Source organism: Talpa occidentalis, unplaced genomic scaffold (genome assembly GCF_014898055.3).
Source record: "Talpa occidentalis isolate TD23 unplaced genomic scaffold, MPIMG_talOcc4v2.1 talOcc4.5, whole genome shotgun sequence".
NCBI lineage: Eukaryota > Metazoa > Chordata > Mammalia > Eulipotyphla > Talpidae > Talpa > Talpa occidentalis.
Window position 1 is genome coordinate 66,827,819 of NW_023604861.1, and position 25,565 is coordinate 66,853,383.

Sequence of the window (25,565 nt, forward strand, 5' to 3'; positions counted from 1 at the left end):
GTGGGAGTCCCAGCTCTCCTCCCTCTAGTCATGAAATGATTTTATTAGCAAGTCTGTGGAATCTGGACCTGCCCAGCCTAAAGATAAACATTTTCTTTTTTTTTCCATTTTTTAAAATTTTAACATTTATCATTTTTTAGACCATATTTTCTACCCTCCACCCCCTCAGATTGAGTCCCCATAGAATCTCCTTCCCCAAGGCACCCCTGCAACATCACCACAGTCTCCTGTGCTCCTCCCTCCATCCCTCTCACCCCGCTCCCACCTCCTCCCCTGCAGTATGTCTCTGGTTTATAATTGTCTGTTTTGGCTTTGTTGTGTTTTGTACTGTCATCATTATTATTTTTTTTACACTGATGTCTTATTTGGTTTCCCTATATTCCTGTTATGAGTGAAACCATCTGATATTTTTCTTTTTCCTTCTGGCTTATTTCACTGAGCATAATTACTTCTAGCTCCACCCATGTTGTTTCCAGGTTTTACCTATTGTAAATAGTGCTGCAATAAACAGGTGTACAGGTGCTCTTCTGAATCACTGTTTTTGTGTCCTTTAGGTAGATCCCTAGGAGTGGAATTCCCAGATCTTATGGTAGCTCCATTTTTAGTAGACTGAGGAAACTCCAGATAGTTTTCCACAATGGTTGGACCAGTTTGCACTTCCACCAGCAATATAGGAGAGTTCCTTTAGTAACTCTAAAGAGAGAGTTACAATATAGGAGAGTTACTTTTTTGATATATGCCATTCTTACTGGTGTAAGGTGGTATCTCAGTGTGGTTTTGATTTGTATTTCCCTGATTATAAGGGATGCTGAACATTTTTTCATATGCCTCTCGGCCATTTGCTTTTCCTCTTTGGAGAAATGTCTTTTGAGTTCTTCTGCCCATTTCTTGCCTGGATTGTTTATTTTGTTTTTGTTGAGCCATGTGGGTTCTTTGTATATCATTATGATCAGCCCTTATCAGTTGGATGGAGTGCAAATTTTTTTTCCCAATCGGTGGGGTGTCTCTCTGTTTTGGTTAATGTCTCTTTTGCTGTGCAGAAGCTTTTCAGTTTGATGTAATCCCAGGTTACTTTGCCTTCACTATCACTGCTTTGGGTGATGAGTCTTTAAAGATGTTTTTGAGATGTATGTCTTGTAGTGTTTTACCCACATTTTGTTCTCTATATTTTATGGTTTCAGGTCTTATGTCCAGTTCTTTTATCCATTTTGAGTTGATTTTTATGCACAGTGAGAGGTAGTGGTCTAGTTTCTTTTTTTTTCGCATGTGGAGGTCCAGTTATCTCAACACCATTTATTGAACAAACTGTCCATTTTCCATTGCATATTCTTTGCTCCTTTGTCAAAAATTAGTTGCTCATATAAGTGTGGCTTTATTTCTGGGCTCTGTATTCGGTTCCATTGGTCTGTGTGTCTGTTTTTGTTCCAATACCAAACTGTTTTAATTATTATTTCTTTGTAGTATAGCCTGAAATTTGAAAGTGTGTTACCTCCTTTCTCCTTTGTTTTCATCAGTAGGGCTTTGGCTATTTGTGGTTTTTTGTGGTTCCATATGAATTTCATCAGTATTTGTTCTATTTCTTTGAAGAATGTCATTGGGATTTTTATTGGAATAGCATTGAATCTGTATATTGCTTTTGGTAGGATGGCCATTTTAATAATGTTGATTCTTCCAATCCATGAGCAGGGGATGTCTTTCCATTTCTTTGTGTCTCCTTCAATTTCTTTTAACAGTATTTTATAATTTTCTTTGTATAGGTCTTTCACCTCTTTTGTTAGGTTTATTCCCAAGTATTTGATGTTTTTGGTTTCAATTATAAAAGTGATGGATTTTTTTATTTCTTCTTCCAATTGACTGTGTATAGGAAGGCTACTCATTTTTGTGTGTTGATTTTGTATCCTGCTACTTTACTGAACTGGTTGATTATTTTGAGTAGTTTTTCTGTGGAGTTTTTGGCATTCTCTATGTATATTATCATATCGTCTGCAAATAGTGATAGTTTTATTTCTTTTTTCCCTATCTGGATTCCTTGAATGTCTTTCTCTTGTCTTAGTGCACTGGCTAGGACCTCCAATACTATATTGAAGAGCAGTGGTGAGTGAGTACATCCTTGTCTTGTTCCTGATCTTAAAGGAAAGGCCTTCAGCTATTCACCATTGAGAATAATGTTGGCAGTGGGTTTGTCGTATATGGCTTTTATCATGTTAAGGTATGTTCCTTCTATCCTGAGAATTTCAAGGGCCTTCATCATAAATGGATGTTGGACTTTGTTGAATGTTTTCTCAGCATCTATTGATATGATCATATGGTTTTTACTTTTCTTTTTGTTGATGTGTTGGATTATACTTATTGATTTTTGTATGTTGAACCATCCTTGTGCCCCTGGGATGAATCCCACTTGATCGTGGTGTATTATCCCTTTGATGCATTGTTGGATTCTGTTGGCAAGGATTTTGTTGAGGATTTTTGCATCAGTGTTCATTAGGGAGATTGGCCTATAATTTTCTTTTTTTGTGCTGTCTTTGTTTGGTTTTGGTATTAGTGTAACGTTGGCTTTGTAGAACGTATTTGGTAGTATGCCCTCTTTTTCAATTTTCTGAAAGAGTTTGTGTAGGATAGGCACTAATTCACTGCTGAACATTTGGTAGAATTCATTTGTGAAGCCGTCGGGACCCGGGCTTTTGTTTTTGGGGAGTGCTTTGATTACTGCCTCAATTTCGATTGTAATTGGTCTGTTTAGTTGTTCTATTTCTTCTTTGACCGGCTTTGGATGATTATGTTTTTCTAAGAATTTGTCCATCTCTTCTAGGTTGTTGAATTTGTTTGCATATAAGTGTTCATAATAATCTCTAATTATTCTTTTGATTTCTACTGAGTCCTTTGCGATTTCTCCTCTTTCATTTATAATCCTGTTTATATGTGTTTTCTCCCATATTTTCTTTGTGAGCCTGGCTAGAGGTTTATCTATTTTGTTTATTTTTCAAAAAACCAGGTTTTGTTTTTACTGATCTTTTGGATTGTTTTTTTTTTATATTTCCAATACATTAATTTCTGCTTTGATTTTTATTATTTCCTTTCTTCTACTGGCTTTAGGGTTTTTTTTGTTGTTCTTTTTCTAGTCTAGCTCTTTGAGATGTGAGATTAGTTTGTTTCTTTGAGTTCTTTCTTGTTTGTTGATGTGAGCCTGTATTGCTATGTATTTTCCTCTTATTACTGATCTTGCTGCATCCCATACATTCTGGAAAGTGGTGTCCTCCTTGTAATTCAACTCAAACTATTTTTTAATTTCTTCTTTGATCCCCTCATTAGTCCAGTGGTCTTCCAGTAGCGTAGATTTCAATCTCCTTGAAGTGGGAGGGTTCCTTTGTTTCTTTTCATGATATATTTCTGCTTCATGCCTTTATGATCAGAGAAGATAGTTGGAATGATTTTGATCTTTATGTATCTGTTGATGTTTGTCTTGTGGCCCAGTATGTGATCAATTCTGGAGAATGATCCATGCACACTTGAGAAAAATGTGTTGTTGGATTTTTTTGGGTGCAGTGTCCTACAGATGTCTATTAAGTCCATGAGTTTTATGTCTTTATATAGGGCTCTAGAGTATTTGTTTATTTTTTGTCTTGTTTATCTGTCCATTACTGAGAATGGGGTGTTGAAGTCTCCCACTATATATGTATTTTCTTTAATGTCTGTTTTCAAAGTGGATAATAATAATTGTCTAATATATTTTGGTGCCTCTTTATTCGGTGAGTATATGTTGATGAGTGTTATAGCTTTCTGATGTACTGTCCTCTTGATCGTAATATAGTGTCCATCGATGTCTCTTTTTACATTTTTTAATTTGAAGTCTATTTCATCTGATATAAGTATGGCTATTCCTGTCTTCTTTTTTGGTCCATTTGCTGGTAGGATTGTTTTCCAACCTTTTACTTTAAGTCTATGTCTATCTTTTGTGGTTAAATGTGTTTCCTGGAGACAGCAGAAGGTTGGATTTTGTTTTTTAATCCAACCTGCAACTCTGTGTCTTTTTATTGAAGAGTTTAATCCACTTACATTTAGAGTTAATATTGATATGTTGGCATATGTATTTGCCATTTTTTGGTTTTCTTTTTGTGATTTTATTCCTTGCTTTATTTTTTTAATATTTATTTATTTATACAAGAACTGGGGTACAGGCCAGATGCATAGGAGGGTGAGAGGATTCACCAGAGACAGTGGGGAACAGAACAGGCAGACTGATGAAATACACTGCTGAAGGGAGCAGTGGGTGAGACAGGAGAGGTCTGCTGCACCATGTGGGATTCTCGCTGGCAGGCCAGGATGGAACCAGTGCTGCAGAGGCTGCGGACAGCTTCACAATGCAGTGCTCAACCACCTGCGCCACCAGGGAGACCCTTATTCCTTGCTTTATTCTGTTCTTCTTGTTCATTATTCTGTTGGTTGTGGCATTAGGACTTCTTGTAGAATCTTTTGGAGTGGGGGTTTAGTTGTAATGAATTTCTGGAGTTTCTGTTTGTCTGAAAAGGTCCATATTTTTTCTTTGTAGAGGAAGGAGAACTTTGCAGGGTAAAGTATTCTTGGTTGGCATTTGCTGTGTTGAAGTTTGCTGATTATGTTGCTCTATTCTCTTTTTGCCCATAATGTTTCTTTGGAGAAGTCTTAAGTAAACCTTATTGGTTTTCCCTTATAAGTTATCTGTTTCTTCCCCCTTGCCAGTTTCATTATTTTTTCCTTGTCTTGGATTCTTGCAAGCTTCACTATTATGTGTCCTGCTTTAGTTTTCTTTTCATTATGGTAATTGGGAGTTCTTCTCACTTCTTGTATGTCTGTAGTGATCTCCTTTTTTATGCTTGGGAAGTTTTCTTCAATTATCTCCTTGAATAATTTCTCAGTTCCTTTGTCTCTCTCCTCACCTTCTGGAATACCTATAACTCTTACATTTCCTCTCTTCATGGAGTCTGATAATTGTCTAAGAGTCTCCTCATACTGCTTCATTTGCACTTCTCTCTCCTTTTCTCTTCGGCTCATTTTATTTCTGTATCTTTGATAGTACTGATCCGTTCTTCCATTTCATCAATTCTGCTTTTCCTAGAGTTCTTTATCTTCTCTACTAATCTATCAATCTCCTGCATTTCTTCTTTCCTTTCTTAAGGTCTCAATTTCATTCTTCAGTTCAGTGATTATTTGTCTCAGATCATTTTTTCCCTTTTCATTTTCTTTCTGCTTTTTAATCATGATGATCATTAATTCTCTATCTGATGGGCTGACAAGTACTTCCATGTCATTGTTGAGCTCTGGTGACTGCATTTCTTTTTGTGGTGTGTCCTTCTCCTGAGGGCTTGTTTGGTTATTTAAATTTTTCTTCTCCCTGTTGTTTGCTTTCTAATTAATTCTATGGGTTGGGACATTGTGCCACTGGTGTTGGCAGGCATCTCTTTGGAGTGCTGCTTTAGGGGTGTTCGAAACTGTTTACCAGACTGAGATCAGCACTGGTAGGCCAAAACTCCACCAGGGTATTGATGCTGTGTTAATGGGCACTGTCCCTTACAGTTCCCTTCCTCTGTGTTACTCAGTTCCAACAGGGAATCAGCTAGTTGGTGATTCTGTTCTGGTCACGAGGTGGCGCCAGAGACCGTACTTGCTGACCTGTGCTTTTTTCCTGTGGTTGTCTGAGTAAGGGAGAGGAGAGTGCAAGGGATCACCTCAACACAGGGGCTCTTATTCAAGCTTGGTGCTGTGTCTGTCCCGTGTTCACCGGGCGCTGTGCCCACAGCTGTATATTCTGCGCCCTGAATTCTGCATTCTAGGTCTCAGTTCCAGGGCTATCAGATCCAAAACGCTGGCTGTCACCCTGTGCAGTGCCCGCTGCTATGGCGCATCCTACATCCAGGATCCTGCGCCTGGCTCTCAGTTCCAGGATGGATCTTACTCCATGCCTTATTTCCCTCCTTACCCCTCTTTTGTGTGACCCACCCTCTTTCACAGCCTGAGGGTGTTTTGGGATCCCTGGTTTCCAATTATCAGGATTTGGTCATTTTCTTCCTGTTCACTAGGTGGCGCCAGATATATGTATTAGGGTCCTTCCAGAACTGTTTTTTTTTTTTCCTTGTGGGTCGGGGGAACAGAGTGGGAGTGGCATGGAGTGCCTCAACGGCGTGGGGGGGTGCTGTGTCTGCCCTGTGGGGATCCCATGCCCTGAATTTCGTTGCCCCGGGTCTCAGTTCCAAAGCCCTCAGATCCAGGACGTGGGCGGTAGCCCAGTTCTGTGTCTGCAGAAATGGCACCTTTTGCACCCTGCTCCCAAGTCCAGGCACCTGGTTTCTGATTACTCAGTGACGGACATTCACCTCAGTAAGAACTCCCACGCTCTCCCTGCAAGCCTAGGTCACAGGCATGGGTACCTGGGCAGCCAGCCAAGATCCATGATCCAAATATGATTTTCAAGTGAGCTGCTTTTCTGCACAAGCTTACCGGCTGGCCTTAGACTATTTGAAGGTCTCAGGGAGTCTTTGTTCTCCTCTAATGGCGCCTGGAGCCATTTGCTCACCTCTGCAGTGATTCCTGCATGGTTCTCCACTTTTCCAGTACACAGGGTGCAGTGCCTGAAATGGTTCCTTTCCACTCACAGTCCCACTTGATGCGTAGTTTGTTCTTTTGGTTGTTTTAGTTTTTTTTTCATTGTTGTTGTTGTTGTTTTTCTTCCTTTCTGTTGGTCAGACAGTGCTGACTTTGTGGGAAGGGGAAGGTAGCAGGGTTCTGGGCTTCCCTCCCTTCTAGTCTTCTTTTATGGCAACTTTCTTCTTCAAGCAGTTTGCCAGAGTTGCCTGATTATCTCCTGTGTCCCAGTTCTCGCAGTTCTCACTTTTCCTCCCTATTCACTTTTTTTTTTTTTAAATGGGAGGTCTTACTTGCAGCATTTCCCTGCTGCCATGTTGATTCCATTTCCAAGATAAGCATTTTCATGGTCAAAACCTTAGTACCTGGGCCTCCCTGGTGGCGCAGCAGTTGAGCGCTAGGTTGTGAAGCTGCCCGCAGCCTCTGCAGTGCCGGTTCGATCCCTGGCTGCTCCCTGGCCACTGGAGGAGGGTCCCACATGGTGTGCAGACCTCTCCTGCCGCCCGCTGCTCCCCTCAGCAGTGTACTTCGGTCCTTCTGCCTGCTCTGCTCCCTGCTCTGGCTCTGGTGAATTCTCTCACCCTCCCGCGCTTCTGACTACCCAGTGCTTGTATAAATAAATAAATAAATCTTTAAAAAAAACAAAACAAACACACACACAAAAAAAAAAAACCACCTTAGTACCAACCTGCCAGGCTTCCCAGGACAGGAGCTGCCCAAGGGCTGCACAGGGTGAGGAGAGGGGGTGTAGGGTCTCATTAGGTTTGATTTCAGGCTTCTTGTCTCTAAGAAGCATAGTGCATAGTGCTGGGGACAGGGAGGGTGTAAAAATCTCTGGGTACAATAAGCCCTGATTAGATGGAATATGCAGAATGAGAGTAACTCCCTATATTCTGGGGTTGAAGAGTTTTCAGTTCAATCCCTGGCTCTTCTGCTAATGAGCTAGCTGTGTGAACTTGAGTAAGAGCTCACATAGCTTCTTACTAATACTCAGTCTCCTCATCTATAGCATGAGGAGCCACATTAATTGCTGAGTATTCTGAAATTACTCTGCATAGACACTCAAAAATTCTAGCTATTATTCTTATTTTCACTCAATCAGAAACCAGTAACTGTCAGCCCATGATGTACCTCCACTGCCCTGGAAAGAGAGCTGTTCTCCCAGTGGTCCTAGATACAAATGTACCCATGGACTCAGCTCTAAAACCAATGATCCAGACTGGGGTTGGCAGAGTGTGGACTTTGACTAACTTTTGTGATCTGAGGGCTAACAATATTGTTACATGTATAAATGGTTGAAGAAGAAATCAAAAGAAGAAAAATGTTTTGAGATATAAAATTATATAAAGTTTAAATTTCAGTGTCCTTGGTAGAGTTTTCTGGGAATACCCATCCCTGCTGTGTGCATCTTATCTGTGGCTGCTGCCTGCTACAAAGACAGGGAATTGTAGGTATGACAGGCCCCTGTGACTTGTACCATCTGTGGTGTTTATCACCAGGCCCTGCACAGAGATCTTGCTAGAACCAAGATGCTCAGAACAGTGTTGACTTCTCAGGATAAAGCAGGAGAGCTGGCCCTCAGCCAGTGTAGCTGAGAGGGAGAAGGGTCCTGACAGAGATGCCAGCATTGTGTTCTCAGGAGGCAATTCACATTTTTAAAACATAAGCAGTATACCAATGAGAAGGACCTTCTCTGCCATCCCTATTTGCCACATCCCTTCTTTCCATATTGCCCTCCAGCCCTCACCTGAGATCTATAAGAATCAGTAATGGGCTAATCTACAGGGCAAGATGGCAGTCTCTGAAACACCATGAAATTTAAGGCCTCAGTAGGCACATTACCTCAGTTGGACTCAGCTTCCTGATCTGTAAAACCCTAAATGCTATGAAATTGCTGAATTTTGTTAAAGAAAAAGCAGATGAATATTGGAAGGCTCATATGGTTTAACCCAGCAGATTACATGTCTTTAAAGTCAATCTGGGGTTCATGATTTCAAATTCTAAGATGTTAGGAAGTTCTCTCTGCCTGCATATTCTATGCAAGTGTCCTTTAGTCTTCTCTCCCCCTTTTAATAATAAACTTGCCCTAAAAATAAAGTAAAATAAAATAAAGCTCTAAGCCATCAGATATGCTGAGGTTTCAAGAAAAGGTGGTCACTGGGTGGTCACACTGGCCCAGGAGACTCAGTCCAGGATTCCCACAAGATTGAGGGGACACAGTACCTAAATAATCGATTTTATCTGTCAAATTTCTGGATGAATCCTTTGTAAATCTGAAATTCAGGACCCACGTGGCTTCAGGACATGAAATATGCTCATGTTCATTCTCTAATCCTTTTTATCCTACACTCACTATCCAAGCTCAGAAAATAAGTAGATGTGAATGGTGAGGGCTGTCTTCTGAAAACCCCCATGTTCTTATTCTCTATACCTAAGAGACCAACCTGCACCAACCCCCTTCTCCCTCCTTACCTCTCCCTGGGCAGTGGTTTGGGTTCAGGGCAGATGGCAGCCATCGATAGAGGTGCTTGCCTGGAAGTGGATGAGAAGTTAAGATCCAGGGAGCCAGCCTTTCTGTGTAGGGGCTCCAGCCCCATTGCGCCCTGCATCTCGCTCTCTATGGGGCAGGACCCTGCCCTGCCATGGATGGAGAGTGAGGACACTTCAGGTCCCACTGCACCCTGGAGAGAGGCATCCACTGCCATCTGGGTGTCATGGGTTGGAGAAATGGATGGAGGAGAGCGAGACTTCTTTTTGGCAGATGCCCCAGCTAGCAGTTTTAGTAGCCCGCTCTTCTTCTCTTTCTGGAGAAACACAAAACAAAATCAAATGGGTTAGTGCTTCTAAATATCCTTGTTTTTAATAAAGTGGCTGAATGATCCTACTTGTAAACTTCAAAAATCTCATAAAACTGGTTAGAGGAAGAAAACGAAGCTAAGAACAAAAGCTTTTCCAATTCTTGTTTTCCTTCATTCTCCAAACCTGGCAGAAGTACCCATAACAAACCCGAGCCCAGGACATCCCTGGGGCAGGTCAGGTGGTACCTCTATGAGGAGAGGATGCTGGGTAGGGGGCAGTTACCAACAACATGGCTAACCTCACATTGCAGGACTGCATCCCAGCCTACTGACTTTATTTGCTCTGTCAGAGGAGCCAGTAGTCAGCTTAATTTGCTGTCAATTATTTACATTAGGCTTCCTAAGATTAGCTCCCCCAATCCCTGGGTTTCTAGGCCAAAGCACATGTATCCTGCACACAGTTTCATTTGGAACCCCCGGGCAGCACTATTCCACATGTATTCCTTGGGAAATTCATTTGCAGATCAGGGAGGGGTGCTTGTCCCAAAGCTGAGGGTATGAATTCCCTCACTAGGAAATATCCTGGCAAACTTCTTCACTCTGCAAACACGCGACTAACCTACCTAACTTAAGAGAAAGGTCTATTATGGAACTGTGACATTTGGGCACAGTCATCACATACAAAACCAGCAAACCAGTCAGAAGGGTTTGCCCTTACAATCACAAGACTTATCTCAAACACCACCTCATTATGCTATCAGGCCAGGGATATAACTCATTTCTACTTCTTACCGAACACTTTCCCCATTGACCATAAGAGGTCATCTGCAGGTGGGACCCCAGCATAGGATTTCCATCTGATGCCCCAGACTCAGTAATATCTTGATTCTTACATAGTTTCTCCCTTTATTCTCATGTTGTATGGGCTCAGAGCAGACTAGGTCAGCAACACCAACTCAGACAGGCAGTGTCCATTGGTGGCTGGGACCGTCTTCTGTCTTCCCTGAATACTGTGCAGCACATAAGCAGTCATCTCAGGCTCAGCTTTCCTCAGCAGTGGAACATAGTGATAATTGAAGAAGAAAATGCTAGGTACAATGTTGTATTCATTTGAGATTGGGCTCTAGGTATATTGATGAGGACTCATATCTGTATATGTGATGTGACTCATATTCTGTATATGTGATCCATAGATGTGTGTGAAAGAGAGAGAATGTATACATACAGGAAGGTACATTTATAACAATGTGCTTGTCTGGAATTTTTTATGACCTTAGTGGAATTTAGTTTTCTAGTGTTCACTGAAAGCTAGGTGGGAGAATGGTGGAAAACAGTGGCAGTGTGACAAACATAGAGGTCTGGCAAAACAGCAGCAGAGTGGATATGCTGGGTTTACTTCCTCTGCATATTCACAACCGTTCTGCAACCATCCTAGGCTGGGTAGGTTCATCATCTGTTCAGGCAGTTTCAAAGAGCACCTTGGAGTCATTGGCATCATCCCCACCGGTGGAGAAACAAGCCAGCAACTTGGGCCCCTCTGCGAGTCCCCATATGCTCTTCCTTCTCATAGCTGATCTCTGACACTCTCCACTGCACTCTGCTCTATGGTCCTCTGCCATGGCAAGGGCACACTCAGCCTCCTGGCTCAGGCATGCCCACTCATGCACGCACACACCACACTCCAGGTGCTACCCTCAGGCAGGTGTGTAAGACCACAGGTGTCGATCACTGATGCTAATGGTGGGAGGGTAGAAAAAAACCTGGTCATTTCCTACAACAACTAAATTACAACAGTAAATTACAACTGTGAGGCAAACAGTTTTAGGAAAAACTATAATTAAACTGTGTTTGCAGCAATACTGGTGCAATGAAACCCACAAAAGGGAGACTACTGTATAGTCCCTCTGCACTTCGGAGACTAGACACTGCATTAGAAAAGGCAGCACACAGAATTGGCATGCAAGGCAGAAGGTGTGTTACTGGAGAACTAGAGGAATAAGGTACAGAGTAATGACTACTGCCTTGAACCTGAAGTTCCAATTAAGAACAGATGCGGGCCTCCCTGCTCAGGAGTTAAGTCTCAGCACTATCAAGCTATCCCAGCGGCTGTAACATGGAGCCGGCTAGGGAGCTGACCCACATGGCCCAGCAGACGTCTCCCGTATCGCCTGATCCTCCCCTTAGCCATGTATCTCAGTAGATCTGCCTGTTCTGCTCCCCACTCTGTCTCTGGTAAATCCTCTCACCCTCTCCCCTCTGGCCTACATCCTAGCTCTTGTATGCATAAATAAATAAAAATAAATCTTTTTAAAAAAGAACAGTTGGGACATGAATCAGAAGCCAGAGTCAAATAGGATCACCTGTGACTCCTCATAGAAGAGGCTACTATTTGCAGCTATGCTATTCAAAACACCTGCCTTAACCTCCAGAGCTAAGGTCAAGGCAATAAGTGAATGTTCTTATTAACCAGAGCTTAAGCATCTGGTTCTTAGCAACAGGAACAAGGTTAAGGTTCAGTGTAAGGTTCTATATTCAAAACAAAAAGAAAATAATTCCCAACTTGTGGACTTTTCTCAATGTAGTCCTCACCCAGCACTACATCCAATGTTCAACATTGGGTAGAGGTTGACTTGCTAGGAAAAGGGATCACTGTGGATCCCCATCACACAACTCAGGGACCCACGGCGCAGCAGGACACCTGAACATTTGATGCTCACCAGAGATTACATTTCAGTGCCCTACTACCTGGTTCTACCTTCCTATTACCATTTACTGGCACCATCCTCAGCTATCTGAACAAATGCTAAGTCAGCAGCCTATGAATAGACACCTAAAGAGCTTTGCTAAACAATATAGGATTATACGCAGCTTTCTGTAGGGAGGGCAAGTAAATTATCAGGCTTTTCTGCCCTCCCACCTTTAGGATTGATGATAGGTCTCCCTGCAGTCCAAATGCATGCCTGATGGCAGGCACGTAGAGTGTGGGCATATGTAGGTGGGATACACCTGGACTAAGACTGGGCTTATAAGGGCGGCATTATGGGGATGCCAGCAGAAGCAGAAAGAGAACCACCAGAAGGAGAACCCGCAGAGAAGCAGAGGCCATGAGAGAACACCAGAGGGCCCAGAAAGAGTGAAGATTCGCCGGGGCCTAGGAGGCCTGCCAGCCTCCTGGCCTTCCAGCACCTCTGCCTGCCGTGTACCTGGTAAATCCCAATAAAAGCATGAAAAAGCCACTGAGGACTCCAGGACTCCTCCGCTACCCTGTCTGCTCAAATCATAGAGATCCTGCCTGTGGCCTTCCTGCCACTACAAAGGGTTATCGAGTCAATTTATGAAAATAAAAAAAGGAAACTTCCTATTGCAATCCATTAAAATTAAAAATGAAGAGACAGAAGAATCAACTGTTAGAGAATTCTTAATCTAGCAGAACTACAGAATATGCCTGAAGAGGCATTTAAGATGATTAAGGCATTTAAATTATATCATGCTTGCTGAATTAAGAAAAACAATGGTTGATGTAAAACACAAACACAATGAAGACTGAGAAAATGACTGCTAAAACTAGAACTAACAGATTAAAAAAAAATACGTATAAACTAAAAAGTATAGTAGAGGCCTCAATAGTAGATATATTCAAACAATGGGGAGAATTGTAAGCTGAAAGCACAGTGGCAGAGAACACACAAGCAGATCAAAGAGATGAAAGAATTTTAAAAATAAAAATTTATTTAAAGAAATGATTGCTGAATATCATCTCACTGGGATGACTCACATGTTCTGGTCCTGGAAGTCTAAAGAATGCCAAACAATATAAAACCAAACTGACACAGTCCAGGACACATTATAATAAAACTATTGAAAGCCAATGAAAAGGACAGAATTTTGTTTAATTTTTGTATTGAGGTAACACTGGTTTACAACACTGTGTGTGATTCAAAGGCATAGGATCATACCTCCTTAGATGCATGTCACCACATCACACCCATGACCAATGTACCCTCAGCCCTCCACCACAGGAGGATAGAATTTTAGACACATCAAGGGAAAAACAGTAACTGTAGGGTAAATGGAAATTGTCAGGTTTTTCCGCCTTACTGCCACTGGCATCTAAGATCCTCACCTGTGGCTTACACGTGTGCCTGATGGCGGACACCTGGAGTAGGGTGTGGGCATGCGTAAGTGGGTGCACCTAGGCTGAGATGCTGCACTATATATAAGGGTGGTGTCACCGAGACGCCAGCAGCAGCAGAAGCAGAGCGGGGCAGCAGAGAACAGAGCGTGGCGGCAGAGGACCATGCATCAGAGAAGCAGAGAGTGGAAAGAAGCAGAGACAGCTCTTCCGACTCGCCATTTTAGAATAGGGATCTTTGCATCAATTGAGACTGCTTGGAGCTGAGAAATAGCTGCCACCACAGCCAGAGGTGAGCTGAAAAGCCCCCACACACCAGGCACCCTCTGGCTGTCAGTTGGAGCCCAGAGGGAGATCTGGCCACTGCCAGCACAGACTGTGGGTGCACGGAGTGCCCTTCTGACGTGCCATTTTATAATAGGGATCTTTGCTTCAACCAAGACTGCTTGGAACTGGGAAAGTGCTGCCCCCACACCCAGAGGTGAGCTGTGAACACTGACATGCGTGAGTTTATCTTTTTTGATTGCTGAATAATAATCCATTGTGTATATATACCACATCTTCTTGATCCAGTCATCGATTTTTGGGCATTTGGGTTGTTTCCAGGTTTTACCTATTGTAAATTGTGCTGCAATAAACATAGGTGACAGGTACTCTTTTGAATCATGTTTTTGTGTCCTTTGGGTAGATCCCTAGGAGTGGAATTGCCCACCCTAGGCATGGTCATATGGTAGCTCCATTTTTAGTAGACTGAGGAATGTCCAAACAGCTTTCCATAGTGGTTGGACCATTTTGTACTCCCACCAGCAATGTAGGGAGTTCCTTTTTACCACATCCTCACATTTGTTGTTGCTAGTTTTTTTTGATATGTGCCATTCTCACTGGTGTAAGGTAGTATCTCAGTGTGGTTTTGATTTGCATTTCCCTGATGATAAGGGATGTTGAACTTTTTTTCATATGCCTGTTGGCCATTTGCATTTCCTTTTTGGGCGAATGTCTTTTAAGTTCTTCTGCCCATTTCTTGACTGGATTTTTTATTTTGTTTTTGTTTAGCTGTGTGAGTTGTTTGTGTATCTTTGTGATCAGTCCCTTATCAGTTGAATGGAGTGCAAACATTTTTTCCCAATCAGTGGGGTGTCTCTCTGTTTTGGTTAATGTCTCTTTGGCTGTACAGAAGCTTTTCAGTTTGATGTAATCCCAAGTGTTTATCTTTGCCTTCACTATCACTGCTTTGGATGTTTCTATATGTATGTCTTGTAGTGTTTTACCTATATTTCTTCTATATATTTTATGGTTTCAGGTCTTATGTCGAGTTTTTTTTTATCCATTTTGAGTTGATTTTTTGTGCATGGTGATCTAGTAGTGATCTAGTTTCATTTTTTTTTTTTTTTGCATGTGGAGGTCCAGTTTTCCCAGCACCATTTATTGAATAAACTGTCCATGTTCCATTGCATAGTCTTTGCTCCTTTGTCAAAGATCAGTTGTTCATATAAGTGTGGCTTTATTTCTGGGCTCTCTATTCAGTTCCATTGGTCTGTGTATCTGTTTTTGTTCCAATACCAAACTGTTTTAATTATTATGTCTTTGTAGTATAGCTTGAAGTTTGGAAGTGTGAGACCTCCTTTCTCCTTTGTTTTCATCAGTAGAGCTTTGGCTATTTGTGGTTTTTTTTTGTGGTTCCATATGAATTTCATCAGTATTTGTTCTATTTCTTTGAAGAATGTCACTGAGATTTTTATTGGAATAGGGTGGAATCTGTTTATTGCTTTTGTTAGGATAGCCATTTTAATAATGTTAATTCTTCCAATCCATGAGCAGGGGCTGTCTTTCCATTTCTTTGTGTCTCCTTCAATTTCTTTTAACAGTATTTTATAATTTTCTTTGTATAGGTCTTTCACCTTTTTTGTTAGGTTTATTCCCAAATATTTGATTTTTTTTTGTTTCAATTATAAAAGGGATGGTTTTCTTGAGTTCTTCTTCAGATTGATTGATTGTATATAGGAAGGCTACTGATTTTTGTGTGTTGATTTTGTATCCTGCTACTTTACTGAACTGGTTGATTATTGTGAGTAGTTTATCTGTGGAGTTTTTAGGGTGCTCTCTGTATATTATTATATTGTCTGCAAATAATGATAGTTTTAATTCTTCTTTCCCTATTTGGATTCCTGGTATGTCTTTCTCTTGTCTTATTGCCCTGGCTAGGACCTCCAGTATTATATTGAAAAGCAGTGGTGAGAGAGGACATCCTTGTCTTGTTCTTGATTATGAAGAAAAGGTCTTCACCATTGAGAATAATATTGGCAGTGGGTTTGTCGTATATGGCTTTTATCATGTTAAGGTATGTTCCTTCTATCCCGAAAATTTCAAGGGCCTTCATCACAAATGGATATTGGACTTTGTTGAATGCTTTCTCAGCATCTATTGATATGATCATATGGTTTTTATTTTTCTTTTTGGTGTTGGATTACACTGATTGATTTTCTTATGTTGAACCATTCTTCTGCTGCTAGGATGAATCCCACTTGATCGTGGTGTACTATTCCTTTGATGCATTGTTGGATTCTGTTGGCAAGGATTTTGTTGAGGATTTTTGCATCAGTGCTCATTAGGGAGATTGACCTGTAATTTTCTCTTTTGTGCTGTCTTTGTTTGGTTTTGGTAATGTTGGCTTCGTAGAACGTATTTGGTAGTATTCCTTCTTTTTCAATTTTCTGAAAGAGTTTCTGTAGGATAGGCACTAATTCACTGCTGAACGTTTGGTAGAATTCATTTGTGAAGCTGTCTGGACCAGGGCTTTTGTTTTTGGGGAGTGCTTTGATTACTGCCTCAATTTCACTCCTTGTGATTGGTCTGTTTAGTTGTTCTATTTCTTCTTTGTCCAGCTTTGGATGATTATATCATTCTAGGAATTTGTCCATCTCTTCTAGATTGTTAAATTTGTTTGCATATAAGTGTTCATAGTAATTTCAGATTATTCTGTTAATTTCTACTGAGTCTGTTGTGATTTTTCATCTTTCATTTATAATCCTATTTATATGTGTTTTCTCCTGTTTTTTCTTTGTGAGCCTGGCTAGAGGTTTGTCTATTTTGTTTATCTTTTCAAAAAACCACCTTTTGAATTTTTTTTTTTTTATGCAAGCACTGGGTACAGTCAGAAGCACGGGAGGATGAGAGGATTCACCAGAGACAGAATAGGGAACCGAACAGGCAAACTGATGAAATACACTGCTGAGGGGAGCAGCAGACGCAGCAGGAGAGGTCTGCATGCCATTTGCGACCCTCGCAGGTGGCCGGGGATCGAACCAGCACTGCAGAGGCTGTGGGCAGCTTCACAACCCAGCGCTCAACAGCTGTGCCACCAGGGGAGACCCTCAAAGAACCAACTTTTAGTTTCATTGATCTTTTGGGTTGTTTTTTTAATTTCTAATTCATTTATTTCTGCTTTGATTTTTATTATTTCCTTTCTCCTACTGGCTTTAGGGTTTTTTTATTGTTCTTTTTCTAGCTCTTTGAGAGATTCGGTTGTTTCTTTGAGTTCTTTCTTGTTTCTTCATGTGAGTCTTTATTGCTATATATTTTCCTCTTATTATTGCTTTTGCTGCATCCCATGCATTCTGGAAAGTGGTGTCTTCCTTGTCATTCAACTCAAACTATTTTTAAATTTCTTCTTTGATCTCATTAGTCCAGTGGTCTTCCCACAGTGTGGATTTCAATCTCATGAAATGGGAGGGTTCCTTGTTTTCTTTTAATGATTTATTTCCAGCTTGATGCCTTTATGATTGGAGAAGATAGTTGAAATCATTTTGATCTTCCTATATCTGTAGATGTTTTACTTATGGCCCAGTTTGTGACTGATTCTGGAGAATGATCCACATGCACTTGAGAAAAATGTATACTTGAATTTTTTAGGGAGCAGTGTCTTACAGATGTCTGTTAAGTCCATGGGTTCCATGTGTTTATTTAGGAATCTAGTGTCTTTGTTTATTGTCTCGTTGATCTGCCCATTGGTGAGAGTGGGGTGTTGAAATCTCCCACTATATATGTATTTTCTATAATGTCTGTTTTCAAAGCTGATAATTGTCTGATATATTTTGGTGCCCCTTCATTTGGTGAGTATATGTTGACGAGTGTTACAGCTTCCTAATATATTGTCCCCTTGATCATAATATAGTGTCCAGCTATGACTCTTTTTACCTTTTTTAATTTGAAGTCTATTTCATCTTATATAAGTATGGCTGTTCCTGTCTTCTTTTTTGGTCCATTTGCTGGTAGGATTGTTTTCCAACCTTTTACTTTAAGTCTATGTCTATCTTTTGTGGTTAAATGTGTTTCCTGGAGACAGCAGAAGGTTGGATTTTGTTTTTTAATCCAACCTGCAACTCTGTGTCTTTTTATTGAAGAGTTTAATCCACTTACATTTAGAGTTAATATTGATATGTTGGCATATGTATTTGCCATTTTTTGGTTTTCTTTTTGTGATTTTATTCCTTGCTTTATTTTTTTAATATTTATTTATTTATACAAGAACTGGGGTACAGGCCAGATGCATAGGAGGGTGAGAGGATTCACCAGAGACAGTGGGGAACAGAACAGGCAGACTGATGAAATACACTGCTGAAGGGAGCAGTGGGTGAGACAGGAGAGGTCTGCTGCACCATGTGGGATTCTCGCTGGCAGGCCAGGATGGAACCAGTGCTGCAGAGGCTGCGGACAGCTTCACAATGCAGTGCTCAACCACCTGCGCCACCAGGGAGACCCTTATTCCTTGCTTTATTCTGTTCTTCTTGTTCATTATTCTGTTGGTTGTGGCATTAGGACTTCTTGTAGAATCTTTTGGAGTGGGGGTTTAGTTGTAATGAATTTCTGGAGTTTCTGTTTGTCTGAAAAGGTCCATATTTTTTCTTTGTAGAGGAAGGAGCACTTTGCAGGGTAAAGTATTCTTGGTTGGCATTTGCTGTGTTGAAGTTTGCTGATTATGTTGCTCTATTCTCTTTTTGCCCATAATGTTTCTTTGGAGAAGTCTTAAGTAAACCTTATTGGTTTTCCCTTATAAGTTATCTGTTTCTTCCCCCTTGCCAGTTTCATTATTTTTTCCTTGTCTTGGATTCTTGAAAGCTTCACTATTATGTGTCCTGCTTTAGTTTTCTTTTCATTATGGTAATTGGGAGTTCTTCTCACTTCTTGTGTGTCTGTAGTGATCTCCTTTTTTATGCTTGGGAAGTTTTCTTCAATTATCTCCATGAATAATTTCTCAGTTCCTTCGTCTCTCTCCTCACCTTCTGGAATACCTATAACTCTTACATTTCCTCTCTTCATGGAGTCTGATAATTGTCTAAGAGTCTCCTCATACTGCTTCATTTGCACTTCTCTCTCCTTTTCTCTTCGGCTCATTTTATTTCTGTATCTTTGATAGTACTGATCCATTCTTCCATTTCATCAATTCTGCTTTTCCCAGAGTTCTTTATCTTCTCTACTAATCTATTAATCTCCTGCATTTCTTCTTTCCTTTCTTAAGGTCTCAATTTCATTCTTCAGTTCAGTGATTATTTGTCCCAAATCATTTTTTCCCTTTTCATTTTCTTTCTGCTTTTTAATCATGATGATCATTAATTCTCTATCTGATGGGCTGACAAGTACTTCCATGTCATTGTTGAGCTCTGGTGACTGCATTTCTTTTTGTGGTGTGTCCTTCTCCTGAGGGCTTGCTTGGCTATTTATATTTTTTTTTATTCCTGTTGTTTGCTTTCTAATTAGTTCTATGGGTTGGGACATTGTGCCACTAGTGTTGGCAGGCATCTCTTTGGAGTGCTGCTTTAGGTGTGTCAGAAACTGTTTACCAGACTGAGACCAGCACTGGTAGGCCAAAACTCCACCAGGGTATTGATGCTGTGTTAATGGGCACTGTCCCTTACAGTTCCCTCCCTCTGTATTTACTGATTCCAGCAGGGAATCAGCTAGTTGGTGATTCTGTTCTGGTCACGAGGTGGCGCCAGAGACCCGTACTTGCTGACCTGTGCTTTTTTCCAGTGGTTCTTTGAGAAAAGGAGTGGGTAAAGAGGGGAGCACCTCAACACAGGGGCTCTTATTCAAGTTGGGTGCTGTGTCTGCCCTGTGTTCACTGGGTGCTGTGGCCACAGCTATATGGATGCAACGCCCTGAATTCTGCACTCTAGGTCTCAGTTCCAGGGCTATCAGATCCAAAACGCTGGCTGTCACCCTGTGCAGTGCCCGCTGCTATGCTGCATCCCATGCCCCGGATCTTGCGCCTGGCTCTCAGTTCCAGGATTGGGTCTTTTCCACACCTTATTTCCCTTCTTACCCCCGTTTGCATGGCCCACCCTCTCTCAGAGCCTGAGGGTGTTTTTGGGATCCCTGGTTTCCAACTATCAGGATGTTGGTGATTTTGTTCTGGTTGCTAGAGAGCGCCAGAGAGTTTTCCTAGTGTCCTTTCAGAAATTTTTCCCCCCAGAGGTCCAGGGAATAAAGTGGGGGTGGCATGGAGCGCCTCAATGCTGTGCGGGTGCTGTGTCTGCTCTGTGCCCCACCTTCATAGGGATCCCATGCCTGAATATCGTGCCCCGGGTCTCAGTTCCAAAGCCCTCAGATACAAGACATTGGTTGTAGCTCAGTTCAGTGTCTGCAGAAATGGCGCCTTTTGCACCCCGCTCCCATATCCGTGTGACTGATTACTCAGTGAGGGACATTCATCTCAGTGAGGGCTCTTATGTGTCTCCCCACAAACCTAGGTTGAGGGCGAGGGGACCTGGGTAGCCACAAACTGCATATGCTTTTCAAGAGCGCTGCTTTTCTGCATAAGCTTACTGGCTGGCTTTGGGCTATTTGTAGGTCTCCGCAGAGTCTTTGTTTTCCTCTAATGATGCACGGAGCAGTTCTTTCACCTTGGTGGCAATTCCTGCACGGTTCTCGACAGTTCCCATTCACGGGCTGCAGTGCCTGAAATAGTTCCTTTCTACTCAGTGTCCCACTTGATGTGGTTTGTTCGTGTTTTCTTTTTTTTTTTTTCCCTCCTTTCTGTTGGTTGGAGAGTGCTGACTTTGTGGGTGTGGGAGGGTATCAGGGATCTGAGGTTTCCTCTCTTTTCCTCCTCTTGTATGGCAACTTTCCTCTTTGGGCAGTTTGCTAGAGTTGCCCTTTTATCTTCAGTGTTCCAGTTCTCACAGGGACCTGCCACTTTTCCTCCTTACTAACTTTTTTTTTAATGGGAGGACTTACTTGCAGTGTTTTTCCACCACCATGTTGATCCTTCTCCACCTGACTCTCTATTTTAGAATAGTGATCTTTGCGTCAACCAAGATGCCTTGGAATTGGGAAAGGGCTGCCCCCACAACCAGAGGTGAGCTGAAAAGCACCCACATGGCAGGCCCCATCTGGCCATCAGTCAGAGCCCAGAGGGGGATCTGGCCACCGGGCAGACCGCAGACCGCAGATGCAGGAAAGTGCCCTTCAACTCGCCATTTTAGAATAGGGATCTTTGAATCAACCGAGACTGCTTGGAACTGGGAAAGGGCTGCCCCCACAGACAGAGGTGATCTGGGAAACCCCCACATGCCAGGTCCTGTCTGGACACCGTCTGAGCCCAGAGGGCGGATCTAGTGATTTGGAGCCCAGCGAGCGATCCAGCCACACCACCTCCAGGCCAGTCTGAAGACACACCATTGCAACTAACCAAATACAGAAGGAGGAGATATTCTGACAGTGGCCATTAACATATTCATAGTACCACTGTCCCACTGAACTTTTGGCATAACAGTATTTCACTCGATTGGACCACCACTTTCCGACATCACAGAAAGAACCCATCACTAAGATGCCAGCCAGTACCAGCGACAGTGTCCCAATGCATAGGACAAATTAGAAAACAAGCAGCAGGGAGAAGAAAAACTACAAGCAACCAAGCAAGTCCTCAGGGAAAAGACACACCACAAAAAGATAACCACCCACCAGATTGCAACAACAATGTCTTGGAAGAACTTCTGAGTGATCCAGGAGGAGAATATAAAATTGCCATGAGTAAAAAACTGAAAGAAGTCAAAAATGATATGGGAAAAATAATCAATGATCAGAAGAATGAAATTGAGTCCCTAAAGAGGGAAGTGAAAGAAATGCAGGAGATCAAAGGATTAATGGAGAAGCTAAAGAATTCTGGGAAAAGCAATGAAAGCAGAATAGATGAAATGGAAGAATGAATAAGTATTCTCAAAGACACAGAAATAAAAAGAACCAAAACAGAAAAGGAAAGAGAAGTATGAAGGAATAAGAATAAAGAAAGACTTCGGGAACTGAACTTCCCAAACATGAAGAAGGAGCTGAAAATAAACATACAAGAAGCAAGAACACCAAACTTCCATGATGCAAGGAAAAAAAAAACCAGCAAGACACATAATAGTAAAGCTCCCAAGAATGTAAGACAAGGGAAAAATAACGAAGCTGACAAGAGGGAAGAAACATATAACATAAAAAGGAAAACCAAGTTGGCTGACATCAGACTTCTCCAAAGAAACACTATGGGCAAGGAGAGAGTGGAGGGACATAGTCAACAGACTCCAAGACAACAAATTCCAACCAAGAATCCTCTATCCCACAAAGCTTTCCTTCCTCTATGAAGAAAGAATGAGGACCTTCCCAGACAAACAGAAATTCCAGAATTTCATTACAACTAAACCCCCACTCCAAAAAATATTACAAGGAGACCTAAAGCAGAATCAACAGTGGGATGAATAAGAAAGAAACAAGACAAAAAATAAAAATCAAGGGCCCTCCCTGGTGGCACAAGGGGTAAAGCACCGCACTATGAGCCAATCCGCAGCCTCTGCAGCATAAGTTTGATCCCCGGCTGCCCAGAGAGCAACCCACATGGCGAAGCAGACTTCTTCTATCTCACCCACAGCTCCCCTCAGCAGTGTATTTCAGTCAGTCTGCCTATTCTGCTCCCCACTCTGTCTCTGTACCCCAGCTCTTGTATGCATAAATAGATGGAACTTTAAAAAAATAAATAAATATCAGAAAATCAAAAAAAAATAATAAAACCAGAGAAAAGACAAACAAAATGGCAAATACAGAAGCTAACATATCAATATTAACTCTAAATGTAAATGGACTAAACTCTTCAATAAAAAGACACAGAGTTGCAGGCTGGATTAAGAAACAAACTCAACCTTTTGCTGTCTCCAGGAAACACATTTAAAATAGAATGTTGTGTTTAAAACACAACACAAAAATAGACTGAAAGTAAAAGGATAGAAAACAATCCTACAAGCAAATGGATGAAAAAAAGAAGGCAGGAACAGCTATACTTATATCAGATAAAACAGATTTCAAACTCAAAAAGTAAAGAGATCCCGACGGTCACTACATTATGACCAAGGGGAAAATACATCAAGAAGACATAACACTCATTAACATATACTCACCAAATGAAGGAGCACCAAAATTTATCAGATGACTATTATCATCTCTGAAAACAGACGTCAGAGAAAACACATATGTAGTAGGAGACTTCAACATATCACTATCAACAATGGATACATCAACAAGACAAAAAATAAGTAAGGATACTAAAACTCTAAATAAGGATCTAGAGCTTATGGGCTTAACAGACATCTATAGAACACTACACCCCCCAAAAAATCTAAATATACATGTTTCTCAGCACACATAGATTATTCTCCAGGATCGGTCACATACTGGGACACAAGACAAACATCAACAGATACACTAAGATTGAAATCATACCATCTTCTCTGACCATGAACGCATCAAACTAGAAATAAACCATAAAAAATCTCTTACCTCATGGAGATTGAAACCCACACTACTGGAAGACCACTGGACTAACGAGATCAAAAACGAAATTAAAAAATACTTTGAGTTGAATGACAAGGAGGACACAATTTCCTAAATGTATGGGATGCAGCAAAAGCAGTGATAAGAGGAAAATATATAGCGAAACAGGCTCATATCAAGAAACAAGAAAGAACTCAAAAAAAAAAAAACAACCTTAATCTCACATCTCAAAGAGCTAGAAAAAGAAAAGCAAAAAACCCCTAAAACCAGTAGAAGAAAGGAATAATAAAAATGAAAGCAGAGATAAATGAAATTGAAACTAAAAAAAAAAAAAAACCAAAAGATCAATGAAACCAAAAGTTGGTTCTCTGAAAAAATAAATAAAATAGACAAACCCCTAGCCAGGCTCACAAAGGGAAAATGGGACACAGCACAAATTAATAACATCGCAAATAAAAGAGGAGAAATCACAACAGACACAGCAGAAATCAGAAGAATAATCAGAAACTACTATGACTAGTTATATGCAAACAAGTTCAACAATCCAGACAAGATGGACAAATTTCTACAACTTTACAATCACCCAAGGCTAGATAAAGAAGAAATAGAGCATCTAAACAGACCAATTATAAGCAATGAAATTGAAATGGTAATCAAAACCCTCCCCAAAAACAAAAGCCCAGGACTAGATAGATTTACAAATGAATTCTATCAAATATTCAGAAACTAATTAGTGCCTATCCTTCACAAACTCTTTCAAAAAAAGTGAGAAGGGATAATACCAAACATAGAATATGAGGCCAACATTACACTAATACCAAAAGCAAACAAGAACAATACAAAAAAAGAAAACTACAGGCCAATATCTCCAATGAAAACCAATGCAAAAAACCTCAATAAAATTTTAGCTTACAAATCCAACGATGTATCCACAAGATAATTCTCCACAACTAAGTAGGATTTATTCTTCGGATACAAGATGGCTCAACATCTGAAAATCAATCAACATTATCCAACACATCAACAAAAAGAAATATAAAAACCATATGATAATATCAATAGATGCTGAGAAAGCTTTCAACAAAGTGCAACACCCATTTATGATAAAGGCCCTTGAAACTCTTGGGATACAAGGAACATACCTCAACATCATAAGGCTATACATGACAAGCCCATAGCCAATATCATTCTCAATGGTGAAAAGCTGAAAAAAATTCCATTAAGATCTGGAACAAGACAAGGATGTCCACTCTCACCACTGCTTTTCAATATAACACTGGAAATCCTAGCCAGAGCAATTAGACAAGAGAAAGACATACAAGGAATCCAGATATGATGGAAGAAGTCAAACTATCACTATTCACAGATTACATGATAATATACATAGGGAACCCTAAAAATTCCACAGAAAAACTAATCAAAGGAATAAATCAGTTTAGAAAAGTAGCAGGATACAAAATCAACACTCAAAAATCATTAGCTGCCCTATACACAAACAATAAATCTGAAGAAGTAATCAAGAAAACTATCCCTTTTATTATTGAAAAAAAATCAAATACTTGGGAATAAACCTAACAAAAGAGGTAAAGGACCTATACAAAGAAAACTATATAAAACACTGTTAAAAGAAAAAAAAAGAAGACAAAGAGGAATGGAAAGACATCCCCTGCTCATGGATTGGAAGAATTAACATTATCAAAATGGTCATCCTACCCAAAGCAACTTACAGATTCAATGATATTCCAATAAAAATTTCAATGACATTCTTCAAAGAAATAGAACAAATACTGATGAAATTCCCGTGGAGCCACCAAAAACCCTGAATAGCCAAAGCTCTCCAGGAAAAAAAAAAAGAAGGGAATGGAGGCATCACATGCCCAGACTTCAAAATATACTACAAAGCCATAATGATCAAAACTGCATCGTATTAGAACAAGAACAGACATACAGACCAATGGAAGCAAACAGAAAATCCAGAAATAAACCCACAGATTTACGGTCAACTAATCTTTGACAAAGGAGCCAAGAATATGCACTGGAGCAAAGAATGTTTGTTCAGTAAATGGTACTGGGAAAACTGGTTGCTACATGCAAAAGAATGAAGCTTGACTACTACCTCACACTGCACAAAAAACAAATCAAAATGCATTGAAGAACTAGACTAAGACCTGAAAACATAAAATATATAGAAAGAAATATAGGTGAAACACTACATG

General features: G+C 40.8%; 1 protein-coding gene across 1 annotated transcript in view; it reads right to left on the reverse strand.

The window, feature by feature from the left end:
* The window catches only part of SH3RF3 (SH3 domain containing ring finger 3), a 394,220-nt gene that overhangs the window by 9,427 nt on the left and 359,228 nt on the right, over window positions 1–25,565 (reverse strand). The window contains exon 9 of the mRNA XM_054701331.1: window positions 9,088–9,419. Within this exon, the coding sequence (XP_054557306.1) occupies window positions 9,088–9,419 (332 nt within the window). The remainder of the gene's footprint in view (window positions 1–9,087; window positions 9,420–25,565) is intronic.